Here is a 23,137-nt window from a genome sequence, read left to right as displayed (position 1 = left end):
AACTAGCAAAAGCAGTGTCAAAAATAGTGGAGGGAGGCCGGAAAAAAGTTGGGGGTTACCACCCTAAGGCTGTCAGGTCTAACATACATAATTTCCTACGAATAGAAGGGTAAGCAATGATGGGCCGGGAATCATTAATGGATTCACAAAATTCCAATTACAGGCTCGGGGAGGAAAGATAAGATAAAAATCAAGCAGGATGTTAAATGTAAAAATGTACTTGTATTTCTGAATTACTGCTTTTAATGTGAATAATTAATGAGTAACCACTCATGTATACCTTTTGTTACGTTTGGTTTAGAGCAGAAAAACTTGTCATTGTGTGTGAGATGGCCAAGGTCAAGGAATAAACCAGGGTCATCCATGGTTGACTAAGTACAAACAGAACATCTCGTTTGAGGTCTTGCTAATGGTTTGACTTATTTAGTACTTCTGATGTCCATCCTAGGAATGTGAAACCCTTTAGAGGACAGAAGCATTTAACATAAACTAACAGCAACCTTAACAAAAGGGGCACTTATGTCACTTTCTATCCCACCATCCCGATCACTTGTATATTACAGAAGGGACCACAGATGCTTGTGCAATCCATCATGTAGCACAAATCGAGGATGTGCCTGAATAGACTGAAGTGGATATTGTCGTATTTGCATTGTCGTGCGGCTTCATGCAAATGAAAGAACATCACGTCTGTGCACCTGCCTCATTTAAACATGTAAGGGGGAGCGCTCAGGCACTGCCGATGCCAAGGTTGTACTACTGGAAGAGACACTGTAGGTTCCAGGGACTTCTCACGGGAGCCCCTTGGACTGGGAAACAATTACAGACATTGTAGTGTTAAGTGTTCCTGAAGCTAAACAAAGCAGCAGTTTGAAATGCTGCTCTGTGTTTCCAACTTATCTCTGTCAAGTGCATACACGAATTCATGCACTGGAGAGATTAAGTATTTTTTCTACAAATTGGATATGCTGCTCAGGCGTATCCATTTTTTAGGTCTAGTGTTAGCAAGACCTTTTGATGTTAGTACAATTATATGTAGAATATACATACTTATGGGAGCCTTCTGACAGCCCTCTTTATCCCTGTTACTGTGTTAGTCACATTTTGTATTCCACCCACGACAGCACGTAGCATGGGCAGTGGTTCAGCCCACTTCAGTCATTGGCTAACTTTACTGTGGGTGATAGCATTCTGCTCTTTTTAAAGGAGCAAATCCGCATAGAAAGTAGTTCCCTAAAGTGCCAAGAACTACTATGGCAATGTGCGCCGAAAATATTTTTCCTTTTAGCCAATGATTTCCTTAGATTGACAAAGGCCCCATCAGCTTTCCCAATGATAATGTTTTCCAAAAAAAAGACAAAATAAAACAAGCATAGAAAAAGCAAAAATGCTGGGAGGCAACACCAGACCTACTGGCTTTGCCAATGAATGAGTGAAATCAGATAACAAAAGACACCCAGATTTTCTCGAAGGCAAACCTGAGAAACAGGTGGAGTTTTTGATAATTGTTTGTGTGGTTCTCACTAACAACACAAACTACTGGGAAACCCAGCAAACTACACAAACTGCCCAGTTTCTCTGGATCGCATGATTCTCTCTGGACCTCGTTTCATTAGTGAGTTTCACACAAACTGCGTAAACAGGCCAGTTCTTTTTTCGTGGACTTCTTTCTTCATTGACGAGGGGGAGGAGGGGAGGAGTTATTTTTGTGGAAGCGTGGAATTTGTCTAGAAATGTTTAACTCATATTGTATTTCTAATAAAAACGTTTGTAATTTTTTTATTGTATTTTTCAAGTAGACAAGTGAGGTAAATAAGGCAAGGCAGAGCTTGTAACATAGCTTGTGAAAGGGCTTCAGGGAGGAAGGTGACATTCAGGGACTTAAAACGCTTGAAGTGGATGTTTTTTTAACGACAGCCTGAAATATCATTCCTAAAATGACTGTCGCACTAAACTCTCCCAAGCCGGTCGCCCTGTCCAATGTTAATGTAATCTTTTTACATGAGAAGTCCAGTGGTCTGGCATGGTTGTTTCATGAGCGTGTCCTGAGCAATGTTAAACACCACAAGGAACTCATGACCGTAAAGAAGTGGTCATTTATGTGTAATATTTATCTTTAATGTGTGTGTAGTCTGCGTGCGCATCCCCTCAACGTGGCCTGCCGTGTTCACGCACTGTGTTTTGACATCATTTTGACTGATCGACGAGGCAACTGGAGCACATCTATAGACGTCTAGAGAGTGCGTCAGCGGTGGGTGCTCTGAATACCGAAGTAGTCAGTTGTGGCACACGAGTATTTAAGCATCTCAGACCACAAATGCAGAACGGAAATTGTTCAGAGCCGTTAATGACGTACAGACAGCGTGAGGAGAGACAGTGTGAGGTGGGGAGCGAGGAAAGCGACAGAACAAGTTGAGTAAACCTGCGAGTTCCTTTGTTGAACACCGCAGCCACGTCACCACGGTGCTGCTGCCCCAACATTCCAAACTTTATACCCTCGCATGAAGGTTAAGGGATGGAAACTGATGATGCAAAGACAGCAGCACCACAAAGAGAGAGATACCACAATCCTTAACACAGATGAAAACAAGTAAAGTGAGAAAGAACCATAACAGATTTAGGACCATGTTTATACTTTTTTTAGTGCCGCATTTGCGTCATTTTCTGCCGCAAAAGCAGCGCAAACTTGCAAAATACAATTGTATTTTGTAAGTTTGCGCCGTTTTTGCGTCAAAAAGCGGCATAAATGCGGCGCTAAAAAAGTAGAAATATGGGCCTTAGAGTCTGAATGAAAAGTAGCAAGAAAACAATACTGGAAAAATTAACACTGTATAAAAGAGAGAGAGCTATATATGAGCATATATAATGTAATTACCCACTGACATATTCAACAAAACGCTCGAAAGGAGGGAGCTTTTACAAAGTAGTTATCCACTGACATATTCATCAATATACGCTGGTCGTATACTCAAATTAGCACTTCTTTGATCTGGAACAACATACTCTGAGAAACTGAGTTACTGACAGATGTATCACAATTTTCGCTTGGAACATCACACATCCTCTTCCTGCACAAACCTGGGGCTCGTGTTTCAGGTCCTGCCATCATCAGTCTTGACAGCATTTTTAAAGATCTTCACTGCCCTTTTAGCTCTGATGAACTTGGACCACTGGGCACATCCAACCGTGGCCTTTATCTTGATCAAACCACCCACACAAGCCTGTACATCCATGTTCTTTTTTGTGTCAAAATACTGTTTACTTTTGTGTTGCAAATTTACCAATATTTTTTCTCCAGTCTACCACATCATTACACTTCACACCTTTTCCCCAACTCATCTACTGTGGACACAGACAGTTCTGGGAGCTGGCCCTTCAAAAAGCTCAAAAGGGGTTTTACCAGTAGTAGAATGAGCAATTATGTGATATATAGTGATTCTTTGTTGTGGAAAACCCCGTACATCTTGAATACAAATCTAGCAACACAACAAGAAAGGGTGTTTGATGTTCACTTCTTATAGGTCCAACTATGATTATGCAAATTTCCGCCCATGGGTGATTTGGAAGTTTCCTACAAATGATGAGTGTTGGACGTGGCCCTTTCTGCAGGGTCACCCCAAAACATTTTGCCATCACACTCCTGTTTTGGGAAATCATTTTTTTAATGGCTTTTAGGACTCTGCACACTTTACCACTGCTAACTAGTGAAAAAGTGCTTGTGTTCTCTCCTTTAAATGTTGTATAACTGGCTTATTCCCAATTGGCACATTTAATTCACTTGCAAATCACTATTAAAGTGCTACTTTAAGGACCCTGTGCCTGTAAATTAAAGGGCTAAGTGGGCCTGCAGCATTCAATGTGCCACCCAATTTAAGTAGCCCTTTAAATATCTCTCAGGCCTGCCATTACAGCCTCTGTGTGCAGCCCAGAGGGTAGAGTGTAGTGTTTTTAAAAGGTTGGACATGTACCTTTTAAGTTAAACATGTCCTGGTCATGAAAAACTGCAAGACCTGCCTCTCCCTCAGGATAACATTGGGTTACCTTATTAAATTTAATAAGTGATAACATTCAATTGCGAAGAGGTAGGCAGGTTAAGTTTGGGGTCTCAAGAATTGCAGTAAAAAGCCCTGTTTAAAGGTAGAGTCGAATTTTTAGTCACAATTCTGGAAGTGCCACTTTTCGAAAGTTGGCATTTTCTTGTCCTAACCATTTGGTGTCTAGAGCCTATTCCAGGATCACATTACTATGTGTAGCTGGCAGTTGTTCATGGGGCATTGCCCCCAGACAGTGTAACAAAGGGAAAATAGGCGCTGTCAAGATAAGCCACTCTGAGTTAATTAGGGGAAGGTGCTGTCACCTACCAGAATTGCACATCACAAAGGCTCTGCCTGAGCACTTTTCTTTTGTGACCCCAGACAAGCTGGGGCCAGGATAGGGAGGAAAGGGTTGCCTGACACCTTTGGAAGGTGGAAATCTCTAGAAGCTTCTCCAACTTTAAAGTGGGGCTCTCCCAGGAAAAAGGACTGCTGTGCTTCTGAAAATATTGCCACTAGCTGTACTGCTGCCCAGATGGACAGCTGTCCTGCTGCCCTCTTGCCTGGGTGAGAAAGACAGGGCCTGCATCTCTAAACCCAACATGAAGATCCAGCAATGACTGTCTGTGATGCCTGACAAGTATTGTGCTATAGCAATGGCCGTCTGCAACGCCGGATCTGCTTCTTGCACTACAGCGACAACCATCTGCAATACTTTCCCTGCTCCTTGAGGCCTCCTTCACCACAGACTGAACTCTTCACACTGGAATTTGGCACGCACATTTTTTTACAGGACTGACTTGGTTCCTGTATCTGGCCCACGCTCCATTGCAGTCAGCCTGAGCTTATGACTTCCCCCTGTTCAAATAACCACCAGTGGCACTTTGTGCTTTTGGGTGCTGTATTCACCTACATTTTTCAAAGTCCATACTTTTGGTTCTACTGATTGGATTTTTGCTGTCTGGGGTCAAATTATTTAATACATTTCAACCTATTTTAGTGTAGAAGTGTTCTTGTGTTGTCTTTTCACTTTATTACTGTTTGTGTGCTGCATAAATGTGCTGCATAAATACATTACACATTAGTTTGAATCAAGTATGACTGCTTTTGTGCTGCAATACCAGAGGGTAAAGCACAGGGTGATTTTGTGATTTCTGGGGCTCACCCTAACAGGGATTATGGTGTTGCTTAAGAAGGCTCACACCACCCTCAACCAGCAACTTAAGGTCTCACAGGCCTACGTGTTTTAAGTAATAAATATACAAATATTGGCAAAGTTTATCTCAGATGCTGTGCAGAGAGTTCATTCCAGGTGTGACATATTCTACTGGATTGCAGCATTTGTGCTTTCCTAACCCTTATGAGGCCCCCTTAGCACATTCTGGTGGTAAAGTAAAAGACTTTTCCATTGTGCTGATTGGTAGAGTCTTTTTTTCCCTTTTTAGTGTGAACTATGTGGGAAGTACTTTGGTGCTGTACGTGAGATTTGGAGCTGTCCTGAAAGTTTTTTTGAACAAATCTGTAGTATGCCAAAGCATGGTCTATGGCGGAGGCAAGTGTCAGGGTTAGCATACAGTACCATAATTACCTTGTCAATTTGATAATTTTCTGGTCAATGGTAAGCAAATATAATAACAGGACAGCGTCAATCCTGAATTTGCAAAAGGCGAAAACAAGAAAGTTAGCAATGCATCAGTGGTAACTGAGACTGAAGGACCTAATAATAAACAGCAATCAAATAACCCAGGGACAGCCAGAAACATCACAGTAGCACATCTTTGGTGCCTTCCCAGAAAGAAAGATGGAGCCTCCTAAGGATAAGCAGAGCCATCATAGTAGTGGGACAATGAGGTCCACTAAGAAATAGACATGGAACAACCAAGGTCAGCCACAGACACTTAAGTATTTGGTTTATGAAAAGTAGCTAGATTTAGAACCCAAGAACTGACCATGGGCATCACATTAGTGGGCCTGTGGAGTTTATCCAAAAATGGGCATTGCACATACCAAGGACAACCACATAGATCACACATGTGGGGCTGAAGGTTCAGTCAGAAGCACAGCTAGCACAACCAATGCATAACAGCATAAGCTGTAGCATTGGGTCTGTATGGTCTACCCAGAAGCAGAGATAGCGCAATCCAAGGATAACGACATACACTACAGTAGTTGGCCTTTGGGGTCTAAAGGCACATAGGCACAGCCCCCAGAAGTAGGTACTACTGGGGAACCTATGCAACAGGAAGATAAAATGTAGACATGTGGAAAGAAATGGTAGCTAGAATTAAGATGAGAGTTAGAATTAAGATGAGATGAGAGAAGAAGAGGGTAGAGGGGACCGTAAAGGAGTAATAATTACCAAAATATTAATATGTTAGGCAACTGAGGTCCTCCTTCTATTTGAGAATGGAAATAGCGAGTGAGAAACTACAGATACCACAGAGTACAGTTTTTCCCTGCTGTGGTTTAATCTCACCGAAGATGAATTCTGCAGGGTAGGATGAAAAACGAACACAGTAATGCCATACACTGTCTCTCATCTGAGCTGCAAAACTCAGAATGAAGCTGTTCACTGGTACTACACAGTGGCGATAGGTAGCAAATTAAATTGGAGGGGTGCAAAACACACACATTAAAAACTACACAAATAACATACAAACATAACATACACTCATAACATACACACCAATCTAAATATAAAACAAACATTTACTTTACTCGATGTTCTGCAGCACATCCCCATTCTTCTGCAGCATCTCCTCTGAGCATGAAGCCTACAGTCAACTCCCTAATCCAATCAAGGTGCTGTTTTTCATGCAGTTAAGGAGCATGAAAAAAGCCTCTTGATTGGCTGGAACGGGCCGGTTTCATGCTCCAAAAGGCACTGTATGCCTGCTCTCCAGAGAGATTTGAAATGCGCATGTCGGTTTGGCCGTAGCAAGGTAGTGGGCCAAACCTACATGCGCACTTCAAACTGAAGTGGGCACTTCTCACTGCTGCTAATCATTGGCCTCAGTGATGCAATGACCCCGCCTTGCCCTCGCATTCTGTTAACCGGCAGAAAGCGCAAAAAATAAAATGGAAATAAAATCATTTAATTACCATTTTATTTTTGACACATTCTGCACAGCAGTGCGGGGTGAAGCTCTTCCGCTCCCCTGGGGGAACCACCACTGGTATTACGTGGTAAATGTGAAAAATTAAAGGTTAGTGTGGTATTTGTGCACATTTTGTAATAATAATTCTAGCACAAAAGTCCATTTCTACCCAACTGCGACGCAAATGGTGTTTTACACCTAAGTCAGGATTACCATGTTACTCATAATGCAGGCGACTGCCGGTGCTTTTTGCTTTTTCTCTCTTGGTGTGTTTTGAGTTTGTTGGCATCATTCGTGACACAAATTCTCACTCTTTTCACCTTACAGTGAGGGCGGCTGGTGGAGAGTGATTTCCCTAAACACTGGTCGAGAAAACTATATTCCTGCACAATACGTAGCAAAGGTTTACCATGGGTGAGTACTCTGTTTGCATTGTGTAACTATGTAAAGATGTTTAACATACCAAACCTGGTCTTGAACATGCCATGGTTAACAATTCCACTTGATATGTCTAACAAATTGTTTCCCATATTTGCTATACATTGCTTCACAAAGGTGAACAAAATGGAAACAAAGCATAAACTATATGTATGCACGGGTCCTTAGGCCGACTACCTTGGTGCACTTTCAAAGATGAACACCATGAATAGCACCAGAACAGGCACCAATATAATAATGCCAATAGAAGCATTAATTGATTTGTATCCCTATAGAAAACAAAACCAATGTGTTTCATGTACAGTTATTTTATTAAACAAAATGTGTACCGAACAGTTTAACAGTGTACTTGATGTTTCTAAGTTACATTCTTTTAAATCTTAAGGGTCTATTCATGATAAGACATTGAATAAGTGCTTTCAATCTCATTTTGCATCCTAATCAGCACCACATCTTCTGTGATCCTCAGCTTAGACGAATTTCCAGTAATCTTAGGAAAAAAGATGTTCAATTTCTTTGCCCTGCTCCATATATAATTTAATTCAACAAGGATCAGGTTCTCTTCTTGAATAATCTGTTTCATGGAGTCTAGTTGACTCATAAAAAGCAACCACTTTCTAACAAGTACTCTGATCTACCTTAGAGGGTTCCATCTCACTTGGCCAATCATTGATGTTTAAAAACCTGACATAAAGACCAGACAGGCTCAGCCCCCTCTTGAACCCATTACTGTTACCACACTCACTTTGCTGCTTAATATGTCAATGCTTTATCCACTTTCTATCAACTCACAAACAAACAAAACTGAAATGTTATTATGAGTCAAGCACATAGCATAAAGATCACGTTCAAATAGTTGCCAGCCCACTGGAACAGTTCCACCCCTAACCTAAAATGGGGTCATACATGCATCACTTGACTCATATTTGTACTTTGCACAAGAAATAGATGTTGTTGTAAAGAATTCAACCTTCACTGATCATTGTCCCACAAAGTTCATTTCTACCTTTACTTCGAAAAAACAAAAAGCTAATTTAGCCATCAGTTGTCAGAAACAGAATAAAATCATAACCACCTTAAAACAGTAGCCTGGGTCTTGGTGCGAGCCCTGATCAAAGAAAGTTATATGCACTATGGAAAAACTAGTCAAGAACAAAGGCCAGTAACACAGAAATGTCTATTTTGTCAATTCAAAGATCACCTCCCAACAACTGTACAAAAAACTGAAATATGCTACCGATTCCTGGAAGCACAGGATCCTAAGCCATGCAAGCATAACCAAGCTACCAATTCTTCTGGGATTTACAAAAGGCAATGCTGTTCAGTATATCATATAATTGTTATTCGAGATCTCAGGAAACAACCAGAACTTCCACTACTAATGACCTCTATCCAAAACCCAAGCATAATTTTCTTCGAACTGTTCACTGAGTTGTTTGCTACAGTTGAGTTATTAATCGGCTCCATTAACTCTAATGCGTAGCATACTGCAGTCTAAACGTTGTCACCACCATTTACTTTTTTCCATTTACTATATCTAGTGTGCTATTAACTATCCAAAAAGGAAGATACATTGTTCTATAAACCAAAATAAAGAAAGCGAAATTAACATAAAAGTATTAACCAAGACCACTGTGAAAATAAATGTATATAATTCACCAAAGAATAATAAAACCTAAAAGAGATACTACAGTGATAAAAAATAAGCATGTCAAAACTATAAAGGCAGAATTTAAAATGTTCACTTCATATGTCAAGGATGAATACTTGGCTAGCAATATGCATGAAAAACCTGTCTAATGAGTTAAATTTTTAGGTCAGGTGAAAGAACAACAATGTGAGAGACAATGTTATGCCTGGAGAAGCCACAGTGCCCAAGAGAGAATTTCCAAAGCAAGGCTTTCATCTTGATGGATATCAATTATAACTGGCTATATAATGTATTTGCTTTTGGCTTCTCTGATCCTTCCAGGAAGCTTAAGTTTGGCAGTCAGATAAAGGGGTGATCTTAGGACAAGACTTTGAACAGAATAGAAAAGTGTGTTAAATTAAAAAGGCCTGCAAATAATATGAGCACATTTTATGCTCCTGGGATTATTAAATCTATCAAATGCAATGATTACCTAGAATTGATTGCACCTCTAAATATCGACCCCAGAATATCGACCTATATAAATATTGTGGACAGATTATCGAGGGCCAAAACATCAAAAGATACGTTCAAATTGGGAAGTACAGATGTACTATTCCTAACTCCACATGAATGTCCCATGAAAACACATGTCACCAAGGTAGATTTATGTGGAGATAGGTACAGAATGCCTCTACTTACTCTCCTGACGATATTTTGGATTCAGTATTTTACCCCCAATATTATGGTGGTCATTCTAACCCTGGCGGTAAAAACTGCCAGGGCGAATGACCGCGGTAGCACCGCCAACAGGCTGGCAGTGCACCGCTGGGCATTCTGACCGCGGCGGTTCAGCCGCGGCCAGAAACGGAAAGTCGGCGGTGTACCGCCGACTTTCCGCTGCCCTTGAGAATCCTCCATGGCGGCGGAGCGCGCTCCGCCGCCATGGGGATTCTGACACCCCCTACCGCCATCCTGTTCCTGGCGGGTCTCCCGCCAGGAACAGGATGGCGGTAGAGGGTGCCGCGGGGCCCCTGGGGGCCCCTGCAGTGCCCATGCCAATGGCATGGGCACTGCAAGGGCCCCCGTAAGAGGGCCCCAAAAAGAATTTCAGTGTCTGCCTAGCAGACACTGAAATTCGCGACGGGTGCTACTGCACCCGTCGCACTCCAGCAACTCCGCCGGCTCCATTCGGAGCCGGCTTCATCGTTGCTGGGTCTTTCCCGCTGTGCTGGCGGGCGGCCTTTTTGCGGTCGCCCGCCAGCACAGCGGGAAAGCCAGAATGACCGCCGCGGTCTTGTGACCGCGGTGCGGTCATTTGGCGGTAACCGCATGGCGGGCGGCGACCGCCGCCCGCCGCGGTTAGAATCAGGGCCTATATGTCATCAATATTCTGGTTTTGATATTCATGGTGTACACCCTAACATTAATTAGTAATATATTGTTAGATTTCACAGTGGCCTGTGAGTGTCATTTCTAAAGGTATGTAGGTGTGGCTTAAAGCCAGTTTAGACACAATGGTGGATAGGCTACTCTTTGTAAAAAGTACCCAAAACACATATAGAAATGTGAGAAACAGAGAAAGAAACAAAAAGAACCTCCATTCTTGAAGGCTTGTGATTTTCAAAATGATGAAACATCTACTCATCAAACAGATAAGATAGTCACTGGGACAAGTCAAAGAGCATGCTAACGAAGTTCCTTTTGCTTTTTATAGCTCAAGTCGTACTTGTTTTTATGTCCCACTCTGGGAAAATATAAGGACTACCAGGTTCGGAAACTTCACATGTTTGGCGACAACATGGGAGTGGGAGTGGAGGGATTGGTGGGAATTTTCAAAATAAATTCTGCTTTGGTGGTTGGCTCCATGATCCTCTATTGTTCAGGTAATGCAACTGTCTTTATGGAATTCCCTATACACCTGAGACACTTAAAGAACCCCTTATGGTTGCAGAGGGCTTCCTAAGCATTTAGATAAGAGGGCTTAATGAGGTACGACTCTTCCTGAAGATTGCTGCATTTAGAAAGCTTTTTAGACTGCTTTTATAAATTCCACACTCATCGTGCATTGTGAATAATATCAAGGCAATTGATGGAATGGGAGCCTCTATGGCCTGTTAGAAGCATTCATGTGTGTGCCTGCTCCGCCTTTGATAAATAGTTTTAGTCCACTGCTTCGCCCTGGTCAACATGTATGATAAAGGAACTATTTTCCTACAGCTACCTTTTTCAGTTCATTTCTGATTATCTAGTTTGCTCCAAGAATAGTAAAATCTTTCATTCATGCATCATATTTTGGAATTGTATACACTCCTGTCTATATTTGGCTGGACCTGCAATTTTGTCTTGTGTTAGGTTCATTGCTTTGTCATTGTGCACTTCCAGAAATAGTCTCATGCATTTGTCTAAGGATTTTCAAGACCTTGATTCTTACAGAGAACCAAGGAACCCTAAACTATGTGAAATACATTTTTTCTACTCTACACTGGTCCCTGAACCAATGGCCAACTGAGCCGTTTCTCAAACTATCCATGTAATTTTAATCTGATCAACAATTTGCAAACTTTACAGGCCTACTAAATGTCACTGTTTCTGTGCAGTTGGTTATTTGACGGTGTTGGCCGACAGAAAGCAGAGGAACTTCTGCAGCTTCCGGACACCAAAATGGGCTGTTACATGATTCGACAAAGTGAAAGTAAGAAAGGTGAGGGGAATAAAACCTCTTTTTTCCCATAGTTGTTAAGGTCGGAGAACCTACTTTTCATATGAACCTGGGACCTTCATGAGAACACTGACCAATCTAACAGCAGTTACCTGCCACTAAACTTTTATACACACAATTGCACACCAAATTGAAAACTAGGAAGGCATCCATAGGTGTTTAGGAGCAGAGTCCGCATGGGGGCACCAAAAGGGCCATACCCTGAATGATGGTTAATTAGTTTGGTTCAAATGGGGTTACTTTGTGTTTGAGTTAAGGATTATGATAAATAATTCTGTATCCTCCCACTATGTGCACTTGCATATCAAGGGCACATGGGGTGCAGGGACTGCTTTGAAAATAAAGTCAAGCTAGATGCTTGGACTCATGCTTGTATCACTGACTCCAAATTCATAGTCAAAAGTAAGATTGGAAGTTAGAAGTAGATTTTTCATTTGCAAAGAGGGTTGAAGGAAGTAAAAATGGTGTACCATACAGTATTAGTTATTACCACACACGTTAGTTATTTATGATTTTTGATGTAACACTGTGGTATACAATTCAAGATAATTTGTCAAATTATTTCACCCACTCCTTGTACTATGTTTAGGAGGATACAAGATACACCTAGCTCCCCAGCATCTTATATGGTTTTAACATCATTGTTTAACATCATTATAGAGAATTGGACCTTGGCAAGCTTTCTTCCCAACACTGAATTAATTCCAGAGATTTGCAACTTGGGAACCAGCCAAACTATTCAAAATTTCTCTGGATTTTGCCCTTTTGTTTTGTCTAACTATAAGCGTTCAGTAATGTAAAATACTCTACTCTACTACTGTGCTCTAACTCTTCAAGTTGCTTGGTTTAAATTCAACAACATTTATAAATGTATTTAAGAGATTGGAGACCGCAATTTATAAACACCTATGAAAGTAATAAATCAAACATATAGCATTACATATTATGTTGTAGAACCACATCAAAAGGAAATTAGAAAGTGGGCACAAATGTTTCAATGTTAAAAATGTAATAAAAGTAAAATATTATTTGATTATAAAATATTTTAATAACTTTGTTAATTTAAAAATAAATGCAACTTTAATTTGTAAAAATAAATTGCATAATCTTTTGTAATTAATAATACATAATACATCTACATAAACATTTATTTCAGGTGTGAATTTTTTGTTAATAAACGTTTTAACAGATAATGTTCATTGTATTTAATATATTTAAATTAATCAATTCACCTTATGGTACAGATCCCCCTATTGTAAAATATAGGGAATGTGAAAAGTTTTAATAAACTTGTTTATATTGTTTTTATATTTATTTTAAATAAAAAATACACTTAATTTAAATTTAAATTGTATTTTTTAATATATTAAATACTCATACAATTTGTTTTCTGACGATTAAATTAAAAACCAATTTACATCTCAACTTTAAAAATATTTTTATTATGTTATTATTACTAAAAAGGACGTTTAGAAAGCTGAAAAGTAATGTAATTATATTTCAAGAAAAAGTAATTCTACAAAAACTTTTAGTAAAATAAGCTAAAACAAATCAGAAAATATGTTCAATTGGTGTTTAACTATTTCTGAAGAAATATTTAATTTAACATTATTCGCTTTTCAGTAATTTTAAGTCCCTGCCTCCATCATTTTCAATGGTAGTTGTTGCAGCACCAGTGGTTGGCCATATGTAGTGCTGAACTTACTCCAGCTCTGACCTTGAATACTGGTGTAGGTCTGTTTTGGATGTAGAAACTTTAGAAGTGCAGTTTGTAAAGAGGAATGGGCTTTTGTGAGTTGTTGCATGCCCGCCCTAAACTCTTCCTTACTCCTCCCTGAAGCCCAGCTATTTATAGTAATTATGCCCTATTGTTCAACCACTCCCCCAGTCCCTCCCACATTTACTACTAAGTAGTGTGAGGATCTGCCCATAGAAATGCTAGGAGAGGTGGAGATTTACACTTGCAGGTTTGTGAATAGCATTTTGCAGTATTCTTGTAGGACTACTGAAGCACTGAAAAATGCAGTTTGTGAATAGGCTCCATAGGGCGCACGGTATTATGGGCATAGTGGAGTACTGCTGTGTGAAAGATACTTCTAAGTGTCCAAGTATTGGAACATACTTCTGAAAGATGTTATTGATGTGGTGAAATGTTGACAAAAGAATTGTGGTCCTCCCTCCTCACTGCATGTGTCAGAGATAATAATGAGCTATGGTGACCATAGGTGTTTTTGCTCCTTAATGCTTACGTATTCCATTCTTTGGCCCAAAAATGTAAAATATATCAACACTTGAAGTTTATACAGCCATTTAAATCCAAATGTATACAGCCACTTAGGACCATGAGGTGTAAACAGTTCAGAAATTACCCTGGCATAAATAATATTTCTCCAGGTCATTTAGCATGTATTTGCACTCAGTATTGACAACTGTGTAATAAAATGGTTATTGATATGTGCATGTATTTGTGTGCACTTTAATGCCCTTGCAAACTGTTTTTCAAGTGGGGTTATCTACTAAGTGCTTGATCAAAAGAACTGTGTGTACAATTTGTGCTTAGCTCCTAATGTATGTACTAACCCATTCATTCTCTGTATCAAGCTAGTTATAAAACGGACCTTCACCAATGTACATCTTTTATCTGTCCCTTGTGAATTGTGAATATTTTTATTTGCCCAGTGCCTCAACATTTACCACTCTTTGCAGGTCTATATTCTTTATCGGTGCGGCACAGACAAGTGAAGCACTACCGCATATTCCGACTCCCAAACAACTGGTACTACATCTCACCGCGGCTCACCTTCCAGTGCCTTGAGCACCTAGTCAATCACTATTCTGGTAGGTGTACAGTTGCTCTACTTAATGTGTGTATGTAGGGGAGAGGTAGCTGTTTTTTCCATTGTTACTGTATTGTGATGGTATGTTCATTAAAGAAGTGTGTCCTCAACTGGATCCTAAATTGGAACAACATTCGGGTGCTTCCTGTGAACAGAGGGATGTTGTTCCTGATCACGTTGATGGAAAAGAGCTGCTGCATTTCTTTTCTTTTCTTTTTTCAGTTCTATTTCTTTATTGGATTTTATGTTTCACACAACATACATTGCAAGAACATCCTCATAGGTCTTTAACCTCTCAGGTATAGAGGGGAAAGGAAGGAAAAAGAATACGACATGGGAAAGACAAGAGAAAAAAGAATTAGTAAGGGGTTCTCTCTAGCAGATTACCGCGCCTTGAGACCTTACTGGGTGAGTAGTGCGCTTAACAAATTACTGATTGATTGATGTTAAAGTGGTGCCCAGTGCCCCATCCAGTCCCTTGTGGTCTGACAAACAAGGATCTCCTCAGCATTCTCCCAGCCTCCTTCCTCTCCACCTGCAGTGATTAAACAGGTCCTCGTCCAGTCAGAATCTTTGCAACTTTGGGTCAGGATCCGGTATATAAAGTGTATATATAAGCTGTCATAAAGGTAGGTGCTCATTCCCATCACACTTGACAATATGTTAAACTGTCCATTGTTATCTTCAGTGGTCAGTTTCCCCGGAGTACACACTCTCACACAAACATACAGGAATGAGGTTGTGCCATGCATGTGTTGGGGTAGATACGATTCCTATTGGGCAGCCCGCATTTGAGGGATTGGAGAGCATGTGGGTGGTTATAATTGCAGTCAGGACAATCCTTCTTGTGTGTAATGTTTTGTTTTGCATTGCATTGTGTAGTCTTGTGCCATAGAGCCTTGCACCCTTTCCCCTTGTCTACATGACTTCTCTTTGTGGAAGGCAGAGCTATGGTAAAGCTCATGACCGGGTTAGGGGAGAGGAGTACGTCAGCCGTCACTCTTCTGTGAGGTAGATGATTGGACCCCAGATGGAATCAAATTGTTGAAGTCAATCTTGCACCTTGTATATGCTTCAATCAAAGGTGGCCAGTCAGAACAGTTCTGGCGTCCGCTCCAGGTCAGTGGGGAGGGTCACGGAGTGCAATGACGAAGTGTACTTATTTTTGCAGTTATGAGCCCCTTTGCCATCAACTGTCTCCAGGGAGAGGTGGCATCCTCATTGTCTATGGTGTTGTGTAATGCATTTCTTTTGATTTTTTACATTACTTTGTCTCCAGTTCTATGGTAACTTGGCTGTGGGTGTGCCAAGCGCCATCAGATATGGTCAACTTGTCTGCACAATAAGTAAGGGTTCTTTTTCATGATGGTTTTGTAAATGGTTTTGAAGATGGTGTGGGTTGGTAAGGAGAGCCAAATGAGTTAAATCTGGATGAAGGCTTTGTGACCATATTTCTAACAGGCTTGAGTGAGATGTGCTACACCATATAAGATGCTCTTAGGCAGTGCCAGTGCGGAGGCTGGAAGGCCATGGAGCAGGATGTTACTACATCCAGATGATAGACTACAAGGGCTTGAATAGCAGTTCAAACATGATTTCTGGGAGAAATTGTTTCAATCACTTTAGAAGAGAAAGCTGGCAGCATAAAGTATTTGTGTTTTTGTTTAAGTTTGAAGACAAGGTTGGTGTCTAAGGAATTCATCAGCATACTGGTGAGCCTAGAGGCTTTTATCTGTGAGTAAACAAATGCAAAAAAAACAGACAATGGATGGAATGCTGAACAAATCAAACTTTCGCCATCAGTCACAGATCTAGGTTTAATCCATCATTTGTTGTTGCCATGCCATTCCAGTTTAGACCTAGCCATATACAAATCAGTCTTGACCCTTTTTCCCATGGGAACAATCCAGCCTGAACCACCAGGCCAGGTCCTCCCTGGATTGGAAACAAGCATCCTGGGTTCGGTTTCGGGGTATCACCTCTAATCAGACAGGCTAGCTTAAATTAATTGGCATAGCGAGCATGCGATCCACGTCTGAGCATACCCTTCCAACTTAGGGTGACAAATGCATAATGAACAGATGATGGATGGAATGCTGAACAAATCAAACTTTCACCCCCAGTCACACATCTGGCTTTATTTCATTGTTTTTTTGCTTGCCATGCAATTCCAGTTTGGACCCAGCCATATCCAAATCAGTTTTGACCCTGTCCCTCATGGTAACAGTCCAGCCCGAACTGCCAGTCCAGGCCCTCCCTGGACTGGAAACAAGCATCTTGGGACCAGTTTTGGGGTATCACCCCTCATCAGCCAGGCTAGCTTGAAACCAGAGGCATAGCGAGCACGGGACCCACACCTTGGCATACCCTTCGCATTCAGGGTGACAAATTCAAAAAGAACAGACTATGGACGGAATGCTGAACAAATCAAACACTCACCGCTTGTCACAGATATGGGTTTAATCTATTGTTCTTTTGCTCACAATGCCATTTCAGTTTGGACCCAACCATATGCAAATCAGTCTTGACCCTGTTCTCCATGGGAACAGTCCAGCCTGAACTGCCAATCCAGGTAGCTGTGAGTAGAGCCATAGGTTCCATACTTGCCTTGTAAAAGTAGTCTTTGATCATGCTAGTCCCAGGCTGAGGGCCTTATTTACAAAGAGTTCACGCAACACAGTAGAACAAGTAAAGATGCTGTTCTGCATTACGTGAATGAGAAAGAGCAAAATTGCATCATAGCTACTAAGAATTGGCACAGTTCCTCTCTCTCCTTTAACTGCCACACTTGTGACAGCCGTGCACCAATGCAGTTCAGTTTTCGAAGACCATTTTATGTGCTGTGTGATCATTTCTGGGTGATTGACTCATTTATGGTTTCATAAAATGATGTATGCTATTTTTTAAAAATTTACAAAAAAGTGGCTTATGGATACAAAAACACCTGCCAAGGTGTTTAGGGCATGTTTTTGTGAGTAAGTAAATTTTTCCATCTAAAATATTGTTTTGCCTAGATTTATTTCTACAGAGCCTAGTTTAATTTTCCTCACAATTAAAGCTTTGCAAAATTTACGAGGCTAGAAAAGTTTTAAAGAATCAATGCTTGCACAGGGAAAGTTATGGCATAGGGCAGTCACATGTCATTAAAATAATAGGCACGAATAGATATTTATAGACCAAGCCAAAAGAGGGCCATTATGTTTACCTATAGTCGCTGGTGTGAGAAAAGCTTAGTACAGTTGTGCAGTTTTAGAGAATAGCCTTGCAAGTTCCTGATCCTAAACCATGAGTTCCCCAAACGATTTCTAATGCTATTATCAACTGTAATCAATCTGCCAAGAAGAGCAGAATGGGGTTTAATTGAGAATTCTCTCAGCAAACAAGGTGACCCTTGAGAGATAGTTTGCATGCAAGGAGGTAAGTGATTGCCATTAAATGAAGATTGAAGGTATTCCGGAATAAGGGAGCTAGGAAGGCTGGAATCTTGAGGTTGACAGATGGGTCTGAGATTGATAAGAAAGGCTTGGTGTTATTGATGCATGTGTCAAACTAAACAGTGCCCCATTTTCAACTTAGAGCCAGCTGGCCTCCAGCTCAAATGAGAAGGCCTAGCTAGAACAAGGGAGGCTGACGAGAGTTTGAATGGCAGAGCTGGAAACTTTATCAAGTAGCAGGAAGAGTAGTCTTAGGGACTAAGGGGGTCATTATGACCCCGGCCTTCGGTGATAATGTGGCGGTAGTACTGTCAACAGGCTGGCAGTACATACCACCACATTATGACATTAGCGGGTTGGCTCGAGCCAAACCGCCAATTTACCATTCAAACTGCCGTGGCAGTAGCAGCCGCCGGAGATAAGAATCTCCAGCCCGGTGGCTGCTAATGTACTACCAGCAGCATCATGACCCTGCCTACCGCCATGGTTTTCGTGGCGTTCACAATGCCACGAAAACCATGGCAGTAGGCCCTACCAGTGACAGGGAATTCCTTCCCTGTCACTGGTAGGAGGCTCACCCCCCCCAAATACTCCCCAGATGCTCCACACCCCCCCGCCATCCACGCTCCCCCTTCTAATCCCCCACCCCGCCCATTCACTCACACACTTGCAGACACGCACCACGCATACACACACTCACTCAAACAGGCATACATGCATTCATTCACGCATGCATCCATTCATTCTCACACACATCCATCCATACATTCACACTGCCACGCATTCACATTTCCATTCATACATGCATTCTCCCACATGCATGCACACTCGCAAACAACACTACACACACATTCGCATTCATGCACACACTCATGCACACAACCCCACACACACACAACACCGTCCACCACCCTCCCCTGTCAGAAACCCAACTTACCGGCATCCAGGGGCTCTTCCGGTAGGGTATGGGACAGGGTGCTGCTACCGACAGCAGCGCCTGCCAGCAGAACACCACCAGGCCGTATTATTTTTCATAATATGGCTGGCTGAGGTCTACTGGCGGTAGCAACATCACCTTAACACTATCCACCAGTATGGCCACAGTCTTCATTAGGGCCCAAGTGAAGATGTTTATATTAATCTACTTTGATTACAAGAGAATTGATGAGTGCCTTGGATGATTGAATTGTGACATGAAGGCTATATGTTAGAAATGTTAAGAAAGATGGTGCATGCATCGAAAGGGGTTGGGATAAAGATGGGTCATATATGTATGAGGCTGCTGAAGAGCATTCTTGCCTGAGAAGAAGGGAGTTATAGTATAAGGTCCCAGAGGAAGGTCAAGGCAAAGGGCAGTGGCGGCGAAGCAGGGAACGAGTGGAAATAGCTGATGTTTTCTGAAAGGAGCAGACAGTTGTTGAATACTCAATTGCTGCAAAGCAGACAAAACATGAAATGAAAGAGGGACAGAGATTGAGCTTTGTGTAGAGGAGGAAGGGTTGAATGTGGAACTCTCATTTTGGTTAAACAGCCACCATTTGAGCTTAACTCAAACATAGAAATAAGAGAAGTCTGGAGGTTTGCATTCTTTGAGACATTTACTGGACCAACACAATCGTTTTAGAGTTCATAGAGGAAGTGGCCCAGAGTAGAAAAGGATTCTTTGTATTAAATAACACTTGACAAACTATGTTGTCATGTAGCAGCGTGCTCACTGTTGAGAATAACAACATTATGCTTTATTTACTTCTTTCAGAAATTGCAGATGGCCTGTGTTGTGTACTTACTACCCCATGCCTCACTCAATGCACCATCAATAGAGAAGCACAGCCTCGGGTGGAGCCTGTGGTGATGCGACGAAATCAATTTAATTGGAGAAATACAAAACAGTGAGTATTCTAGCATTCAATAAGCACTACTGTCTGCTACCCGACCACATATGTGTACTTGGCAACAAGAATTTAACCAGTAACAACTATTTCCTAGGCCTCAGCAGAATCAGGAAGAAGAAAGACTCTCTGATGAACAAGATGATCCCCTCCTCAGTTATGGCCTCAGACAAAGCATTGCCTCATACATGTTACTAGTGGGAGAGAACAAATCGTCCAATTCCAAAAGCAAGAAAAAGAGTCGACAAAGTCAATTGTTATCTGAGGAACACAATCGTAGGAGTATTAGATCGCAGTACTACGAAGAAGAAGATCTGCAATCGCCATAACATAATCAAAGCTACTGTGATAACAAAGACACAAATCTAATGGAGAAGGACTAATGAACAATCCCGGATGCAATATGAAAAACTTGTTTAGACAATTAACTGGAGGACACATAACCAAAGCCCCAACAGTGATACATGCAGGGTTTTGACCTTCTGAGACCTTTTCAGAAAGTATTGTTTATCAAGGAAACAAATTTTTGAAAACATGGTAAGTCACTAAGGGGCTGAGATCAGGAATTACAGGAAGAATTAGCTCTGAATATAAGTACAATGGATTTTGGTGTGGGAGATACCAGATGGCCGGTATTTACAACTCCACCCAGAATATCTGCACCTTAATCCTTCTATTCTGAGTTAATCTCTATGGAATGGAGAGTAACTTCAGACGTAGTTTTTCCAGATGAACGTCTGCAAGAAATTAGATTAACCCATTACACTTTCCACCTGCGCTTAACAGTTGATAAAAGGATGAGCGGAGGAGTGGTGCTGATGCTGGCCGGGTTAGTGGAATGAGGGTCTAGGGGAGTGTGTAGCCAACAGAGGGAGCATTACATGCTCCTTCTGTGTCTTGGGAGAGGGCCAGCAGATCAGGCTAAACTCGACTAGTAGTCCAAGACAAAAGCAATTTTATTGAGCAGGCTTTGTGGCTGGTATCGGGTAAGGTGCTCCCATACATGGAAACCCCAGGTGCAGGACACCAAGCTGCTTATAGTTGAGCGGAGCGATTTCCCACTGGGGTGTAACGCTCTACTCAACTTGTAATTGGGGCCAATGTTTGGAGTCTAGGTTTTGCTTTGTTTCTGTATCCACCCAGTTGGATTGTTTGCCTTCCACTAACAGATGCTGTTGAGAGGGAATGCTCCTATGTGATATGATGATGCAGAACACTTCCAAGTACCACACAACATTCTGGCAATATAGTGAAATGTGTAGCAGGCAGCCAGAAAGGGAGGGTAAAAATACAGGCCCATATAACATACTATCCACCAAACAGTAGACAGTATATTGCCCCAAATTTGTAGCAATACAATTTGTATTCTCTAAACTGTAATACATTTTGACTCACTGATCCTCTCATCCCCCCACGCCAGGCTCTCCCTAGAAGGAGGTTGCGAGCTCGGCCACAGTGTCAAAACGTGAAACAAGGATGCTAAATGCGATCTGTGGTTTGGGTCTGTGATGCCTCTTCTCAGGAGTACTGTGGAAGATCATTTAAGGCTCATACAAAATGACCTTGCCACTCTCACACTGTACAGGTCACAAAATAGTAGAATGACTGAGTAAAATTAATGTGTATATAATCTTATTATTGTCTGTTTATGTATATATATATTTTTAAAATATAAATAAAATAAAAAGTTAGACATAAACCAACAAAATGTGCTTTTAATTAGAGAGTAGAGCAACATTTTAAATATTTGTAGTAAAGAGCGATATATTTTAATGTATAATGCATATATTCACTTTAAGTAAATTTCCCAAGTGTCCCTCCTAGTACCTAATGTATTGCTTACGTCGTGGTTGTATGCTCCCTGACCCAGTGAATATTTACAGGGCATTGTTACCATCGCTTTTAATAATGGGACTGCGCCATTGCCACACTGTAGCTGATAAACTAGAAATGTGAGTGTATTTATGGCTAATACATTATGGGAGGAATAAAATGTATTTAGTCATAAATGCTCCCTTCATTTAGCTTCAAGGAAGGACTCATCAATCCACGTGTTTCTTTCAGCGCAATTAAAGCATATGTATTGCATATGGACAGTTGTTCTTGAGGGTGGACTGTAGGGGCCACAGCTAGTCGGGGGCCAACTGTTGGGCCAACTGTTGAAGTTTGTTGCCTCAGCAGCTATCCATCACAGGCTGAAATGATTACCAGTGTGGCCGACATCTCAAAGGAAGATTGTCTTACTGGGTCAAAAAACACCGCCTTGCTTAGTCCATGGTCACTGTCCGTCATGGGCAATATATTCCCTGAGTCCCACTTGGAATTTATCAACTGTTTGTAGGTGACTACAGCTTCACAAATGTGACTTTTAATGACCAGCGCTCTGGGGGAGCCCCAGAATGTATCTAATGTGTCTTTAAGTTTTTCACATATGCAATATCCCACATTGTACGTTCATGTCTGTATATATTGTCTTTTTTTGCACTGGTGCTTTAATAAGTTTTATTTATGTCTCAGTGACCTCAGTGTATGATTGAATGAGAGTGCAATTTACATTATGGAAGCATAATGTCAACTAGCACCTTGAAGGTGTTTGACACAATATGGATTTAAGGACACAACACACCTACCACATTGCCACCTGGGGCCGTATTGGATACAGTTCCCCAGGGCTGAAACAGGCGCATGCCCCAACTTCCTTCTACCCTGGGGCACTTTGGTGTTACAGAGGGGGTGCACAAATGCTTGTGCCTCCTCTTCTGTAGTACAGACAGCCCAGCGCACATAGACTGCTGGTGCTACCTGAAGAAGCTGGGCTCTCATTTACATAGCCGTGTGGCTGCATGCAAATGGGGAAACAATTTACTTCCACTCCCTCGCCACATTATGGACACGACTTCAGGAGGTGCATTCACTGTGCGCCACAAAGAGGAGTGAACCCTGAGGTAACCTTCTTGTGGGGAGGAAGTGGACCCTATGGATGCTGCAAACATCCTCCTGCAGGTGGATGCTCACTCACTGCACCTGCCTGCAAGGGGATCCCTGTTACCCCTCA

At 41.5% G+C, this 23,137-nt stretch overlaps 2 protein-coding genes across 4 annotated transcripts in view; one reads left to right on the top strand and one right to left on the bottom strand.

Moving 5' to 3' along the window:
* SLA (Src like adaptor) overlaps nucleotides 1-21,783 on the top strand; it is a 92,871-nt gene extending 71,088 nt beyond the window's left edge. The window contains exons 4-8 of one of the 3 annotated variants that reach the window (XM_069220781.1): nucleotides 7,460-7,546; nucleotides 11,801-11,904; nucleotides 14,629-14,760; nucleotides 19,950-20,082; nucleotides 20,180-21,783. In XM_069220781.1, coding sequence (XP_069076882.1) covers nucleotides 7,460-7,546; nucleotides 11,801-11,904; nucleotides 14,629-14,760; nucleotides 19,950-20,082; nucleotides 20,180-20,411 — 688 coding nt within the window. In that variant the 3' untranslated portion in view covers nucleotides 20,412-21,783. The remainder of the gene's footprint in view (nucleotides 1-7,459; nucleotides 7,547-11,800; nucleotides 11,905-14,628; nucleotides 14,761-19,949; nucleotides 20,083-20,179) is intronic. The other 2 variants (XM_069220780.1, XM_069220779.1) reach the window with 2 other exon arrangements.
* Nucleotides 1-23,137, bottom strand: part of TG (thyroglobulin) — a 673,226-nt gene that overhangs the window by 237,631 nt on the left and 412,458 nt on the right. The gene's annotated exons all lie outside the window — the stretch shown is intronic.

This window comes from Pleurodeles waltl, chromosome 2_2 (assembly GCF_031143425.1).
Source record: "Pleurodeles waltl isolate 20211129_DDA chromosome 2_2, aPleWal1.hap1.20221129, whole genome shotgun sequence".
Classification (NCBI taxonomy): Eukaryota; Metazoa; Chordata; class Amphibia; order Caudata; family Salamandridae; genus Pleurodeles; species Pleurodeles waltl.
This window is presented reverse-complemented; position numbering and strand designations above follow the sequence as displayed.